This window comes from Macrosteles quadrilineatus, unplaced genomic scaffold, assembly GCF_028750875.1.
Source record: "Macrosteles quadrilineatus isolate MER2022 unplaced genomic scaffold, UCM_ALF_1.0 Scaffold_5__1_contigs__length_97177068, whole genome shotgun sequence".
Classification (NCBI taxonomy): domain Eukaryota; kingdom Metazoa; phylum Arthropoda; class Insecta; order Hemiptera; family Cicadellidae; genus Macrosteles; species Macrosteles quadrilineatus.
In genome coordinates this window covers 39,182,870-39,200,252 of record NW_026542598.1, presented here as the reverse complement: position 1 = coordinate 39,200,252, position 17,383 = coordinate 39,182,870, and the positions used below count along the sequence as shown (strand labels likewise).

Sequence of the window (17,383 nt, the reverse complement as noted above, 5' to 3'; positions counted from 1 at the left end):
TTTTATCGCCCATATCTTATATCGCAATCTTCCGCCACAAATTCTGCAGTATGAAGAGAGCAGTGTCCCGGTGTACAAAAGAAAGGTGAGTACTTGGCTTGCCAGCATTGGCCGGACGGCTACGGAGGCGCTGGTAAAATCCCCATATAATTAGGCTCATTAGAAAGAAAAAAAAAACGTAAACATCTTAGTAATCTGCTGAGACCCTTTCATTGTAGCTATTGTAGCTTCTAGTTGCTTATTTTAATCTTTGGTTACATTAGGAAATTCTACTCTAAATTTATTTTGTGTTATTGTGTCCTAATTTTGTACATATTAACTTTTAAATTATGTTTTTATGTAATATATAATTATTTTTAAGAAATGTAGTAAATGTTTAATTAGACAATAAAAATTACTGTTTATCCACAATATACCAGATAGGTAGCAGATTTAGAACTCTTTTTCCGCACACGGGCTTACGCCTATGCGGAAAAATATATTTCTTTTTAATTTATATCTGTTTATTGTATTGTTTATATTTTGGAAATAAACGATTTGATTTGATTTGATTTTGAATTTCATAGGCTCAAGGAAAAAAAAACACTTTGTTAGAGTGTTAAAAACTTAAAAGTACTCACTTTACGGTCTGAACTGACTGAAAATATTAGCATCAAAACCCTTAGATTAAGTTTCATGTTAGTGAAAGTAGAATTTATACATACAGTATTTTTACAGTTTATATTTCATGATTGAGATGTGCATATTTATTTATTAATCAAGAAACAAGTATGAATCAAGTGATTATAATTATTAGCCTTGTTTGAAGGGATAGATTAAATTATTATGCTAGATAGATGTTTAAAAATTTTATTGACACTCATACCATCACTATAGCTTTAGTTCTATTAATAATATCAACTAGTTGTTCTGCCCGTGCCTTGTCACGGGGAGAACACAAAGAAGATATGATGATTCTTCACCACCTTGTCCAATGCAAACTGCTGGTTGATTAAGTGCTTTTTCTTGATATAAATTAATTTTATCATTGCCAATGTCACAACGAAAATACTCTACAAATGTGTTTTTCCCCAGTTGGAACACACAACGCTCCGTCCAAACTCTATGGTTCTTGTGTCTCTTAGTAATATACACAACGTTTCTTTGCAACATCAATTGCACTGTAGTAAACAGAGTAAACAATTGAAACAGAATTTAAAGGTTTGAACACTATCGCACATTATAAGAAAAACTTTCTGTCAATTCTCTTGATGCAACATTGAAATCTATTGTAGAATCAAAAGGTTAACTCAAGGTAAACAAAAGTAAACAATCAAACCAAAACAAAACAAATCTAACAGCTGATATATCTGACTATTTTTAATGTGATTAAATAAATACAGCCCTTTAATTGAGGTTCCTGCCCTTAGGTTTATCGAAAAACTGATATTTTGGGCAAGTTTCAAATCAAGACCTTTCAATCAAGTATGCAGTTGTTAGGTGTACGGCTTGCAGTCTTCTCAAAAGTTCAAAACTTTCCTGGCTTTGTGTGATTTGCTATTGCAACAACAAAGTAATTTATTTATAATCATCAATTCCAAAGAGTCCATTGTTTGGTGTTTTCTAAATTGAAATTGTATAGTCTTTCATTATCATAGTACTAAATTTTTTAGAAATTACTTTGATTAAAATTTGGTTTCTATTATTAAGTTATTTGTAAATCCGTCCGTTGTACTTAATGATGCTTGTATATTTATTGTATTGTTTGTGTTGTTTTAAATTTAATGGTAACATGTAAAACCATTAGAGTGAAACTTTAAAAAATACAACCTCATTTTTATATTGTAACGCTTTATGCTCTTTTAATCCTGAATGTTTTAGTTTTGTACAGTTTACTGTTCTGTTGCAGACCTATAACTGTCCTGATTTCAGGTTTTCCTATTCCCAACATTTTTCAATGGTTGCCTTGTAGTGTTAGTCGTATTGTAGGTGCAAATACACAACAAAATTATCTTCAACATACTCTTTGAAGAAGTAATATATTGGGAAGAAGTATCAGTGTTGTGGTTTGTGAACTCTTAGTGTGTCTATAATTGGAATTGAACCCCTAAACTCTAATTTTCTTCTAAGCTAGCTGAGTTCTATCCCTTTTCAAAAAAGATCTAATTTCCCATTAAGGCAGTTCCTATGAGAAGAAATACATTTAACACTAGAAGCGAGGGAAGAAAAGTTGATATTGACACTAACGGTTACTGTTCTCATTACCCTTTTAAGTTGTGCTCGCCTTACAATGAAAATATCGCCGGTTCGATCCTTATAAAAGTCAGAAGTTTTTTGATGGTTCAAAACTGGACCCAGCTGTTCCTGATCATTGGCTAAATAAATAATCCTGGCTAGAAGAAAAAAAACAGCTGATCTTGGTAAAAAAGCTACAACGGAAAATAAATAACACATGAATATCTATTTTTTTCTTAAGAAAAACTTGAAAAAGTTTAATAAATTATACACATATTATACAAAAAGCTTAAATGTAAATCTTTAAATGTTGTACTACATTGGTGAATTTTGTACACTTAACTTAAGTAACTTAGTACAGTACTAATCTCCAAAAATCACTATAAAACTCTAGCAATCTGTCATAATACTAATGAGTTTAGTTTAGTTTTAATTTGAATGTGTTTTGCAGTTCTAGACTACATGAATAATCCAAAGCCTATCTCAATACACCATATCTCTTGCTTTAACATTCACTGGGTCTTGTATGTTTTACAATTACATATTTTGGAAAAGGCCTTTAACCCATTTGCATCGGATGACGTACCAGTACGTCAAGTCAGTGATATACAGTATCACGGCTGACGTACTGGTACATCATCCATGAAATTTGAAAATTTTGTTTTTTCAAAAAATGAACCATTTATACTTACAGTATCTAATATATAAAATTCTCGTGTCACAGTGTTTGTCTGCAAACTCCTCCGGAACGACTTCACCGATCGTTATGAAATTTGGTGTGTAAATTCTGTAGGTATGCGAATCGGACGTAAACTATTTCCCGTTTCGAAATTCTTAAAAGGACTCCGCCCCAGTGGCTCTGGAGTTTCCCATGTTAACCTTATGAGAAATGGAATTAATGAATCTTAACAGCTGTTTCAATTAAACAAGTTGGTTCTGTTCTATGATGTTCAATAGCATTAAAGTTACAAGGATTACCAACAGGGTGCAGCACTATTATTTCTTTTACATTTATGACAACAGCTAATTTGCAACCAAAAGGTGAGTGAGCGTAGCGAACGAACTTCAACCTGGAGGCGAGTGAGCGTAGCGAACGAGCTAACCTGAAGGCAAGTGAGCGCAGCGAACGAGCTCCAACCTAAAGGTGAGTGAGCGTAGCGAACGAACTTCAACCAGGACGTGATTGAGCGATGCGAACGAGATCATCTTGAAAATTAAACGTAACGGTACTTTCTTTCCATCGGGCCTGTCTTAGGGGAAACCTATAACTTAGGCAATACGAAGTTCGCCGGGTCAGCTAGTATAGTTATAATATTTAAATTTATATATCAAAATATTATGTTCCTTGAATGATTACATATTTACGTAATACAGGCAGATATTTAACTAATTTTATGAAAAGTATTAAAAATAGTGAAAACGTGTCCTAAATACATATACATATTCATATAAAATATTAAATTTTGTATACATTATATGTTTTATATTATTTTCAGTTATAAAATACTATAAAAGAAAATAAAAAAATAGTCTTAATATTTTTTCAGGCAGGTATCTATTTTTTTGAGAAATATATAAAACAGTGTAAACATATCCTAATCCTAAATATATATACATTATACATAAAAAAATTCAAAATAATATAAAAATATAAATTTTATTATTATTTTCAGCTATAAAATACTATAAATCATAAAAAAAAATAGTCAGATGCCTATTTTTTTAATTTTTAGTGTTTCAGTGATACTGGGATTTTTGGTAAATAAATAAAATGGGTTAAATTATATGCATATGGAAATTCTGCATTTAGTTGACAAGCTCCACACATAATTTAACAACTCTTAAACATAAATACAATTTTTAATCACAAGTTCACTAATTCTAAACTTTTAAGTTATTTGCTCTTTGAAACTTATGAATCACCTAATCACTATTTGGCACATAAGGCTTTAATTAATAATGTTTTATAACAAAAGCACAAAATTAATTACACTAAGGTTTGATCTGTTCTTTTTCTTAGCACTATAAAATGCGTTTGTGGCGTATTATCATTATTCATTTCCTAAAATAAACCTTTTATTCTATCCTACTAAATAAAACAAGCCAAGCAAACAATATCCAAAACAGTTCAATTATCCTAAACTTATGCTTAATAATTGTCTTTATATCATTTTGGAATTTTTCAAGAAAGACTTAGTGCACTTAATATGTAAAATAAATCTAAAACACACGCTTAACCTTGTAAATATCAAATCTCTTAACATAACTAATGAGCTATATACCTTTAAAAATTTATCAACTCAAATAGAGAAGAAGTTATTATGTCGCAGTACAAATGTAAAATTACTAAATCAGCCATTTTGTAAAAAGTAAGGGGTTTTCATAAAACGCACACTTGTAGAAAATCATTACTTTTGATGATTTGGGCTGTAACATTCTAGGGTTTTTGTTCATTCAGAATTATTATAATTTGTGATTTTTTTTACAAAAAGGCTGGTACAAAACCAGCCATTACAAAACAGCTGGTGGCAATCATGCTTTTTGAAATAAAATCCCACAAACAGCAAAAAGAAAAAGGCTGAACTTAATGAAATCAATTAAGCCGTTTTGTATTACAGTCGAACCTCTCTAAGACGAATTTCAAGAGGTATTGGAAAAATTTGTATTATCAAGGATTTGGATTATTTTGTATTAATACTGTCGTTATTTGTCTTAAAGAGGTTTCTCCTCTTGCCAAACAATGAGGAAGGAAGAGGGATGGGTGGGGGTTTTATGTTGAGACAAGCTTCTGTTTGTTTTGAAAACTACGTACAGTACTATAGAGGTTAAGATCGTGAGAAATTTGTCTTATTGAGGTCAAATTCGTCTTGTAGAGGTTTTGTGCTAAGAATATTCGTTGTACACAGGCTAATCAGTCCTAGCCCATGCCACAAACAAATTTGTCTTATGGAGGTTTATAACCTAATTACTATGTTGTATAGAAGTGTTTTAGTATTGATTTTTATGCAAGTTTCAAGGAGATTTAAAAAAAAAAAATTGTCTTATCGAGGAATTTGTTTTACCGAGGTTCGTTTATAACGAGGTTTGACTGTATTCCCAAATTTTTTTAGTCTAATTGCAATTTTGGAGCATTTTCTGCAATAAGGTAGCATTAAAAAAAACCTAGATATTTACAAACTGGCTGATATTATATACTGTGATATGTATATATTGTTACAATAAATAACCACTTTAAACTATGAGCACTAAGTTTGTGTGCTATTTTTTTAGTAAACTGATTATCTCGGTGAGTTGTGTTTTTTATTTACTAATATTCTAATCATTGTGCTACATACATTCTTCTTTGTTCTTAACCATTCAAGATTACTTCTTCTAAGAATGTATTTTTTAATGTCCAAATCATTCAAAATTGAACCAATATGAGACTTCAAAAATTGCACAACTATCACACAAACATCAGATATCTTTGGTTTTTTTTCTAACTTAAACTGTTAAATGCACTGTGGTACTGGAATATAGCATGATTTGTACTCAATTAAAACTAACTACCTAGAATAGGGATGTAAAAAAAAAACAAAAAAAGAGCTACCATAAAACACACAAAAATAATATTTTCTCAAAATAAAAATCACAAGTCCTGTACAAAAACTCAAGGACAAACATCATGTTTAATAAACATTTAAAATATTGGCCCCGAGCTGAGATCTGAAAGCATCATGAGATTGAGATTTTATCTCATTTCTTTATAAACACACATTACAAATTTAACTCGTTTTGTACAAAAATACCAATTAAAAAAATATATAAATATTTTTAAAATCTACAAAATAACATCACCAATTTATCAGAGATCAATGGTAAGGCACAAAACCATTTTCTACTTGCTTAAGAGACTAAGCATTTCTTCATCGTCGAATGTCAAAAAGTCCGAGTTATTGAAGGTAGTGTCGTCAAAAAGGTGTTTTTCAATGTCGTTGTTGAAATCCAAGCCTGACAAACCTGCGAAAAAATTAACCAAACTACTATAGTTTTTCTTCTTTGTCTTAAATGTAATTGTGTAATTTTTTCACAAAATTATGTGACAGAATAGAGGAAATAGGTTTGTCAACATGCAAAAAATAAATAACCAGTCTATAGTTTTACCCTTTGTTTGAAAATCTAACTGTTGTTGTGTTGTTTGTTTTTTTTTTTTTTTTTTTTTACAAAATGGTGCTTGCAGATTTTTGTTGTGATTGGAATAGATTATTATTATTAATTATAAAAAAAAAATACTTATTTACAAATTTTACAATTTACAATACCACATGGAAATAGTTTGTTATAGTTCTGTAAATTGATGAAATGATGTAGAATCTATAAAAAATTTAGTGGAAGAACTTTTCATTTTGTATATAATTTATTTGTGTCTTTGCCAGTTGATGAATCTCAAACGCTTTTGGGAAAGCGTTCCCAACCTGACAAAAGTTTTTGAATGCAGGAGATTGAACTTTCCCCTCTTGCATAGAAGCCCAATACACTAACCACTTTGGTTACCACATTCATTATAGGTTATTGAATTCTAAGACTAGGTTTATATCTGTCAAAACCAACTCACCAGCCGACTCGTTCTCAAAAAGTGGCTCGGTCGTCTCGTAGTTTGTGTAGTCTACAACCTCGGTGTCCGATATTTCCTCTACAAACTGGTCATTCTGATTATCTGAAAAAATTCAATTGGGACTTGTCAATAATAGGCCTATTGTACTACAACAAATTGAATTGTCAAAACATTGAAAACTTAAAGAATCCTAATTTGTCATTTTATGAAATCACTAGTTTTTATTAGGGTAATTACTTATCTCAATTAAATGAGACTACAATTTTAGATCCAACTATACAAAACCTATATCTTCATTTGCAAATTTTTATGGATGTGCTGGGATCGAACTCATCAGCCTCAAATCAATTTCTGAGACGCTACCGCTAGGCTTGCGACAACCCAAGAATTTGTTAGCTCTAAAAAAATGATAAATTGGATTACCCAACCACCAACCCATACTGTGTTTTTTATTATTGTGTTATTATAATTGTATAATGTCAATACATTGTACACCCATATACACCATTTAAGTTGAAATCGTCACAACTGAGGCACATTAATCCCTACAAATATTTTTGCTGTGTTAATTACTTTTTTTGGATAGTAATCATTCTTTAAAATATAATTCAAACTCACATTCTTCTTCTTGGTAGTCACTTGTGCTCTCGGAAGCTGAAAAAAATCAATAATTGTAAATGGATTTGTAAAAATAAACACTAAAAATTAGTTACAAAACTAAAAACTGCTACACTCTTTTATTGTTCTAGCATTACTATTCTTCTATAATCCTATAGTGGTGGGGGTTATGGTATGGTGTTTTTGGGGAGGGAAATTGGGGAAAAATGGGAAATTTTGTGATGACATGATGGGTAATAACGAATGGGTTTGAGAACAGCTATGTCTGACCCTCTTCGATTTTAGCAAGGTTATTGGTAGCAGATTCAGCACCCTTAGGTTAGGGTCAGACATAGCTATTTTAAAAACCCATTCGTTATTACCCATCATGTCATCACTAACTTCCCCAAAAACCCCATACCATCACCCCCACCGCTGCAATCCATGTATTATCAAATCATTGCAATCCAGGATTTTAAAAGGTCACGAATGAGCCTTTGTTTGCCATGATTCCACACTTGAGTAGAATTTCAGCTCAGGCTGTTCAGTAGTTTTTCGAATAAAGAGACACACAAACAGAAAATTATATATTCTATTAATTAGATTAGATTAGAGGCTATAAATTATGTTCTACTTCTGATGGGTTTAAATTTACCTCATTGTAACATTTAAAAAAATCATCTATAGTAGTTTTCAACATATAGGCTATACTATACAGGGTGTTAACCATGGATTGTAACATTATAATTATGTTTCCGTTTCCGCATAAAACTTACATATAAAGTTCAGTAAGCAAAGAAAAGAAAATTTGAAAAAAATTTCAAATTTAATTAGTAGTGTAGTTTAGTAACAGGAATCCTGGCAATATTTACTACTTGTACTCTTGATCTCTAAAGGCGGATTTCTTTAGCTGCCAAATACTGCGTTTTTCGACACCAAATAATCTTCACTCAAGCTTTAGGTACAGCTGTTTTCCTAACTGCCGAATTTGTCAGGTGCTATACCATGAATACGAAGGGCACACAATATTCACAAAGACGCAGACGTATTCAGTAGCTAGGAACCAGGCCTTAAATTATACTACGGTATCAAAAATGAAATACTCAATAGAAATATTTTTTTAACATACCATATGAGTTAAGCCTTTCCCTCTGGCGCTGTTCTATGTTTGATATTGTCACCAAAGGCTCACTTGCAATCTGAAACAAAATTTTTACGATATAAAAACTATCGTAGTTAAGTTGTGTTGCCAAACTTAATTGTTAAAATTAAAATAAAATTTTCACCACACTATTTTAAGAATATCAGTTGAATACGGAAAAAGCATTTTGTAGCTAAAAGTAAATTCAATGTCTGGTCCTAAGATGGAATATCAGAGATTTCCCAAGCATTTACGCAAATCTTAAAACATAACTAGTATAATATTAGATATGTATGTAACTAAATATCTTTTAAACTGTAAAAAATATAATTCAATAATTTTACGTCAAGCTTTGATTTTAAATTCGCCCAATGTTTAATCAAACTGTGTGTTTGGCTTACAATTCTTTGGAGTTTATTACTATAAATGTGACTGATTCATAAAAATGATACGATCTACAAATCTTAATTTAACACATTCTATAATTAATTATTTTCTTACCAATTTCTTAGTTTTACAGATGGTTGTCCCTGTGTGGTTCTTGATGTGTTTTCTGAGAGAGCTTGGGTCCGTGTATCGCTTTCTGCACCCGGCGACTTGGCAAGCGTAAGGTTTCTGAAACAATTCATCATAAATTTGGCAATCGGCACTTTAAGTTTTTTATTTTGTAAAGCTTTGTAGTATTTTATTGCTTGTAAACCAAAAATACAACCACCACCACTATAAGGAACGCAAGAACGCAAGAAACGAACTCTCTCACGAACGAACGAAGAAGCGAACGCAAGAGACGATTGTGATGTCTGCGCGATCGCCGGAGATATTCGCGATAGTGATTGTGATTTGTCTTTGGCATACAAATTGAGATAAAATCCTTTTAATATATAGCTAGTGGGGCTTTGCCGAGTTCAAGTGGTCAATAATTTAGAATTGGTAGTTGTTTGGGCTCTTTATTGCAGCAAGTTATTTTAAACTAGAAGTTTTAGATTTCCTCAAAATTGAATCCTTCTCTTTGGGAGATGACCTGCTCGATAACATTTCTTTCATAGTTTGCCCCTAAGGTAATCCAAAACTACTTTATTTTCACTAGTTTAACAACGAATTCAACTTCCCAAAGACCAAGTTTTAAAAATAGTTTTCTATGCATGAAGTCTTTCTGAGCAGTGGTTTAGTGGGGTGGGAGCGGCGTTCCCACTCAGCTTTTCCCAAAATTCCTCTATATTAATTAAGGCAACACAATATGTTTTTCCTGAGATTATGGTGAGTGTCCCTGTGCTGGTAAACTTTCGACTACACCACTGTTTATGAGGTTTAAGCAAATAGATTCAATCTAAGACAGACTTTTGATATCTCGCAAGGTGCGAAGACTTGAAGAAACAAGAAGAATCAAGAATCAATTTATATTCATTGTTTCATATATTTTGATTTGGAATAAACTGTATGCTGCAATGGAAATGTCCTTAATCTTAATTCTATGGTATTGAGGTTTCAAGTGTCTTGTAAGGGTTTACAGTATAAGTGTGGAATTTACAAAAGAAGAAACACATATATTTTAATATCCGTATTTCAATTTAGAGCAATAAGGGTTCATATTTACCGTGTCGTAGTGAGTGCGTTGATGCTTGGCTCGGTCGGAGCTGTTGCTGAAAGCCTTGGCGCAGGCTGGGAACTGACAGCAGTACGGTCGCTCTCCCGTGTGTGAACGCTGATGTATCTTGAGGTTCTCCAGCCGAGAAAACGCCTTCTGGCAACCTGGGAACTGTATAGCGGCAACGTCAAATAAGCAAACCAAGGTTGTAAGATGACAAAAGATATCTACACCAATTGGAAGAAGATGATCCTTGCCTGTTGCCTAAAGACTCAAGGGTGGAAGAGGCTTTTCAGCACACCTGGGATATCGGTGTTGATGTATGTTCTGACATAGAGGAGGTACAGAGGAAACATCTGTGTCTAGGACAAAGCTCAACACCACCCTCCTCGCCCTCGTGTACTACAACGCTTAGGGTGGAGGAAGAACTTGGGTCATAGGAATTTTCGCACAGTGCTTGTCGTTCAGGTTCTTCCTTACTCGTCACAAGTATATTTCCGTCAAAACATACCAGGGCTGAAAGCGCACGGCAGTCCCATATGTGTGTTTCCTCTGTGCCTTACTTCTATGTCGTTGAAACTAGAGTCTATGAAAAATAATGCAATTTATTAAAATATTAAATACTACCTACCCTTGACTACTGATAAAAGTAGATGTCAAATGTCAAGTTAGTTAAATGTAGGTCAGTTTTAGTGTACAATTCGACAAGATTGGAGTGTGCCGACACAGTGTGTGCTGATATTAATTACTGATCTCTGTTGAATACGCAAATTTTAGCTCAAACAAACCTGAAGGACAAAATTGAATAGAGCATATTTTATGTCAATAGTATGGAAAACTAAAAAAAATTGAATTTAGACATTATCACAATCTTAGAGAATCATTTGACAACGGTATTCCCTTTCAATTAATAATTAGCTACAGCTGGTCCATATAGATAGGTTATCTACTTCAGTATCAAAAGACATTGCTATTATTCTATTTCAGTACTCACAGGACACTTGTTAGGTTTCTCGCCCGAGTGGACGCGCATGTGGATGAGAAGCTTGTAGCGAGCGTTGAAGGGTCGGGTTCTCCGAGGGCAGTCTTGCCACAAACACGCAAACTCGTCCGAGCGGCGCAACTCTACGTGCGTCTTCTCTATGTGACGAACAAGCGCTGCTTGGCCTACAAACACTGACCAGCAGTCTTCCCAGCGGCACTCCAGCAAGCCTGCCAACACAATAACATCAGTTATTACATATTTTTATGCCTTGTAAATTTTGAACCAGTGTGTGTTTTGTGCATTTAAAACCGTTTGTGTTTTTTAAAGTTTTTTTGTAAGTTTGCCGCCTGCTTAGTCAAATTGGGTTTCATTACGTACTTCTGTACTGTTATGAGTTTTTACTGGACCCCAGTTGATTATAATTGGTAATAAGTCAATGAATCAATAAACGAAAACATGACCTCTTTTAGTTATGTGTAGTGATTGTTAAGTCCTTTCAGTGGGAATATATATCGGATTTGAACAGTTTTTTAATTGTAAGGTTAGCTTAGAGTAGTATGGCGAAGAATATTGTACATCACTCGTTCAACATGAGTTTATTGTACTCGTTTGGTAATCCCATACTCATCTGATAAACACCAATTTTCCAGACTAATAACGTAATATACTATTTTGCGTGGTAAACCATGTAATGATGAATTTTTGCAGGTGATAAACTTACAACAAAAAAAAAAAAATGATTTCACAGTCATGTAGCAAAAAAAAATTAAAGAACACTGCAATTTAGAATATTAAATTAATTACTATATAACATAAACTTTTACAACCGTTTTACAATTCATATAATGAACAATCTATAACTAAGTAAAATGCTTGCTTTAATCTGCATTCTCATACAAAGTCACAAAAATATTTAATAGTTTGTTGCGAACTACAGTACTTCAAATTTAGTATAACAGTGATATACTTTATTATGGCCCTCCTAGAGAAAAAACATTATTGTGTATAGCATGTGTGCTTATGATAACATTTACAATAAATACGATAACATAAATTGTTGCAATAATTGGATATATATTTTTATTATTTGAGATTTTTCTGCCACTAAGAGGTAAGGAGTGATAGACAATCTGCTAAATAAGAAGATCGGAGAGTTCAAATGTCATGTCGAAGGTCAAATTCTAAACTTAGACACCGAGTACCAATGTACTTGTTATACTTACATTTGTCAGTCTGTGGCTGAGGATTCGTCTGAGAGTTCATTGCCTCTCTTTGTCTCAGTTTGTCTAATAATTCTCCCTTCGACTGTTCCATCACAACCTAAAAAAGGTAATATTTGATTACAAAAATGTTACTCATTTTCTACTGGTAACTGATTGATTATGTTGAAAATTAGATGGCAATAAGTTTAGCTTCAATTTTGTTTTATTCACCCGATTCTATAATATGATTAGGATTATGTATCCGTAGGGAAGGGGTAGGGAAGGCCATTTGAATTTTTTTAAACATTTAACTCATAGTTATACGAATATTGTTTGATAATTATTAGTTCGATATTGATATAAACAAACAAAAAAGTCTATAATCATTGATTTTTGTATACTGATAGTAAATATGGACCTGCTGTTGCCAACCTTTTATTCAGAAAGAACAGCTGAATGAGCCAGTCAAACGCTGTGCTAGGGACTAACACCATTTTTCTACCTTAGTTTCTGAGATATTTGGAGTTGAGTTTAAAGAAGCTTCAGCTGACAATAATTTGTCCTATCAGATTTACTTTAGTTAAAAAGTCTGCATATTTATATAGTAATTTATATAAGCACAATCTGTTGTGGTCCATTTTGATTAAATACTGGCGATAACTTTAACATGGGATGGAGCGTTTAGTTCTTTAATATCATACTAAGCTATAACGTACTGATGTAAACCTTAAACTTAAATCAATACAATAACATAATCAACAACAATAACATAAAATCCTAGTCAACACTTCCCCTAGAATCTATCCACAAATTATGAGGCACTTTATCAAAATGCTGATATTTATTATACTGTACCTGGTTCTCCGTAAAGTTTGTGTAGTAAGAAGGGTAGCTGTTTTCATCTTGTTCGTCTTTACACATTAGGTGACCATATCCCCCTCTGTTTTCTGTGCTTCCGTCCATCTGAAAACGTATTATGAAATATTAGAAGTTTGTTCTCATCAATTGGTATGTGTTGAGATTTTTTTAACGTTTTGGCATCTTTATATGTTTTACAACTATTTCTTATGATGTTAGTGTTGTGATTAGAGAGCACAAGTTCTTACTTATCCACAAGAGTGTATGCAAATAATTTCATCTATGTTATAATTTATAATAAGAATTCCACAACTTTGTCCTGCAGTTATAGCTTTATAACAAGGAAAATTGAATTTAAAAACATATAAAACTACTTTCTTTAATACTAAATTTTGACTCTTTACACTTAACATCTACTCACCACATTGTCCAAATGCAGGCTCGTAGCAGATCCTCGAATGAGTAAATTGAACGAGTCTCTCGCTCGATAGCACTTCTCCGATGGGAACGAGTGGATGATTTTTGATCCCGCAGGAAGCATTGTCTGAATGGGGGGCAAACTTGTCTCTTGGCTCTCAAAGTTGTTGTTCACGTAATCTGGGGAAAACATTTCTTGCGAGTATTCTTGGAAATCTATTGAATTTTCGTTTTCGGTCGATTCGTTCGATTCGTAAGAAAGACTAAGATCTTGCTCACTGTCCAGCCACTTCAGGAAAGAGTCGGTACAGTTTATTTCGTTTATGTTTATGTTTTTCACGTCATCGTCTACAATAGAGGTTTCGTCGTACTGGAGTTCTTTTTTAAATGGTTTTTCGCTCGGAGTGTAGTACAAGTCTTGGTCTGGAGGATCGTAAGTGACGGTGTCGGAAAGTTGACATCCGTCGTAAGATAAGACGACCTCTCTCTCTGTGAAGACATCGTCCTCGACCTCTACGCCAGAGAGGTATGCCCAGTGGTCGCTGTCACTGGACGACGGAGTGTGGCAACTGTCCGAGTCAGAGCTCAGAGTCATCGAGCAATCTACTTCTCCGTCGTACGCCAGGTAGTCTCGATGGTGAACATAGCTGTACGCTTGTCTTTCGCACATCAACATGTCTAAAGTCTGTATTTCATCTAATAATTCTGAAACAAAAATATTAGTGAGTTTACTAAAATGTGTGAATTACTATCTAATTTTAATAACTATGACAAATACGGTAGGCCTATTAATACTTTTAATACTTTACTTTGAAATGGCGACCCTACGAATGTCCAATCCTTCTTTCAAACTTTAGCCAGTGTGCTATTAATTACAGTGAATACAATTAAGACAGTATGGAGTGAACAGTTTCTTATACTGAGGTCAGAATTTAAGGGAGATTGGCGTGGTGTTTTGGACTATTTTTCTACAGTATTTTTTTATAAAGTGTTAAGCCTATTTCAAAACAAATGTCAATTATTTTGCTGGATGTTGTCTGTGGCATTGAATTAGAGGAATGATGGATGACGAAGAAGATGGATCATTGTAAATTTCAGTTCCACTCCTTCAAATTCTAAAGACCAAGCAATGTTTTCATGTATTAAACGTACAAAGGAATAAAAAGAAAGAACAATTTTGGACTCTTCTAAATGTGTGTGGACGTTTTCAGATCAGAATCAGAGCACATCACCTATATTTTTGATAATAAAACTTCTTGACAAACACTTCTCTAAAATATGTAGTTAAAACTGTCTTTCCTGCACCTAACCATTTGGTTAGATAAACATAAACCTTAGATGTAGTATATATTTCATTGCATTTATATAACCAACTGTATGCTATGTTGTGAACAAGGCAGTTTAAACTCATCCGACCAATTTTGTCCAACACATACAGGGCTAGGTTCGCTTTTTAATATTAACCATCAGGAATAAAGTAAATGAGGAAGTAGTGGGACCAATCATACTCAGGGGATACACAGTGTTTAACTATTTTTAAATACAATCCAATCTAAATCAAGTGATAGCAGCCACAAAAAGCGTATACGAAGATTATTGGGCAATCGAAAATTCGTGATTGGGAGAGATTATAATATTAAGGTCTCCGTGATTGTGGAAAATGTTCACGGTTTTAACGAGGCAAGGAAATGGTTTTAAAACTTTGCCGCGAACGCAAGAGACGATTGTGATGTCTGCGCGATCGCCGGAGATATTCGCGATAGTGCCGCGATCACGTACACAATATACAGTAAGAGATGATCGTGATGTCTGTGTGATAGACGGAGATATTCGCGATAGTGCCGCGATCACGTACACAATAAACAGTAAGAGATGATCGTGATGTCTGTGTGATAGACGGAGATATTCGCGATAGTGCCGCGATCACGTACACAATAAACAGTAAGAGATGATTGTGATGTCTGCGCGATCGCCGGAGATATTCGCGATAGTGCCGCGATCACGTACACAATAAACAGTAAGAGATGATCGTGATGTCTGTGTGATAGCCGGAGATAGTCGCGATAGTGTCGTGATCATGTACACAATAAATTAGTCATTGCAGCTTGTTATAAATGTACATTTCAACTGCTGTATTTCATATGGCTACCTAAGCTAAATGCAGCGTTTCTATTAGTAACCAAGATATTCCAAAATCATAGGCTAAAAACCTACATAACAATAATTAATCACGAAAAAGTATTAATTAAAAATGTTAGCAGGTGCTAGACTTTGTAAAATTAAAATTAAACTTCTAAAATATTGAACTCCGTTTTCCTATTATGTTTTTATCTAAGAACCTTCAGTGAAATACCAGCTTTCATTTGAGTTATTGATTAAGATCAGAGACGTACCTAAAGCATGCTGAATAATGCTCAACCCAAAGTGTACCAAAAATTGAGTTATTTATCTATTAAATTATTTTGCTTGAAACCTTGACAGTAACCGTTGATTTCGTCGGGTTTCACCTAATCAGCTGTTAAGTTCAAATTTAAAAAACTGCAAATTAAATAGCAAGTTGGTCAACAGCACCTAAATATAAATACTGAATAAAAATCATAGCTTTGAGATTCCCTTTTTCTCAAAACGATCTTTCCTTAAAAAAATCATGAAAATCTGTTTAGTGGTGGATTTGAAACCTTTAGGCAAAAACACTCCTTCACTTATTAAAACAATATTAGGCCTATAATAGTTTTTACCCCAAAAGAATGCAATGTTGAGGGGTTTTAATTGCTATTTTCAATCAATGGTAGAGCTTTACCTCAAAGACGCCATAGTTTCTGTTATTCTACATCATTATTGAACACATGTCATTTAGTCAGCTGATCGTTGCACCATATGACCATGTGGCGTTTTGTTTGAATTTGAAATGTCAAATATTTAGTTGAACAATTGTTTTGACCTCTTGACAAACTGGATGTTTAAACCAAATGTTATGAATAATCTGTATTGAATAAAGATTTAGCTGTTTATGTCCGGAAAAGTATCGGCTCATTGATTTAAACTCTTATTCAAACCACTCCTCGGGATGTGAATAAAATATGTGTATTCCCCTTAACCACCAAAATTATTTATTAACCTCATAAGGTATTGTTAAGTGTTATTAAAAGTGTATTTTGAGGAAATTAATTATCTTACATAATAATTATTAATTAATTATCTTACGGCATTAGTTTATCTTACCCTGATAAACTCTTGCAATTATTTTGAGGTTCCCAGTAATTAGAAATTTTATTACGGCATGTCTAGACTGTGAGATTAGGTATATAGAATAAAAAATAATAAATCCTTAGCTACGATCTAAAGACCAAATAATCTTACTTATGTACTAGATTTTATTTGCTTTTATCTACATTTGTTTTTAAAGTAGGAAAATAAGCACCTTCAAATGAAATGTCAAACTACTGAAATTGTGTTAGCGTTCGTATTGTCATGTCTAAATATTTATTTTGTTTTGTATTGTATTTTATGTTATGTTTTATGATGTAGGTAGTTGTGGGGATGGTGATTTTAATAAAAGTAACAATTCATATTAATCGAATATAGTACTTTGAAATAGCCTTATTAATATTTAGAAATATAATTTTATCAATATATCATATCAATATCAATTTAAAATATGTTTCCCTTATTTTTATTAATCTAAATGATATCTTATTACAACTAAATAAAAAATATTAATTAATTGACCATCAATTTTATATACATTATTTACTATATATCGATGACATAACTTTGATACTCACTAGTT

At 32.8% G+C, this 17,383-nt stretch overlaps 2 protein-coding genes across 2 annotated transcripts in view; one reads left to right on the top strand and one right to left on the bottom strand.

The window, feature by feature from the left end:
• Nucleotides 1-11,192, top strand: part of LOC128995035 (zinc finger protein OZF-like) — a 26,024-nt gene extending 14,832 nt beyond the window's left edge. Inside the window, exon 11 of the mRNA XM_054419907.1 lies at nucleotides 11,119-11,192. The gene's annotated coding sequence lies outside the window, so the exon portion shown is untranslated. The remainder of the gene's footprint in view (nucleotides 1-11,118) is intronic.
• Nucleotides 6,092-17,383, bottom strand: LOC128995540 (zinc finger protein 572-like). Its single transcript, XM_054420558.1, has 11 exons — nucleotides 17,379-17,383; nucleotides 13,598-14,298; nucleotides 13,174-13,281; nucleotides 12,340-12,436; nucleotides 11,126-11,343; nucleotides 10,141-10,302; nucleotides 9,048-9,161; nucleotides 8,535-8,604; nucleotides 7,427-7,462; nucleotides 6,809-6,910; nucleotides 6,092-6,213 (listed from the first exon to the last, which is right to left on the bottom strand). Exons 2-11 carry the CDS (start codon nucleotides 14,267-14,269, stop codon nucleotides 6,092-6,094), a joined length of 1,701 nt encoding a protein of 566 aa, XP_054276533.1. The 5' UTR covers nucleotides 14,270-14,298; nucleotides 17,379-17,383.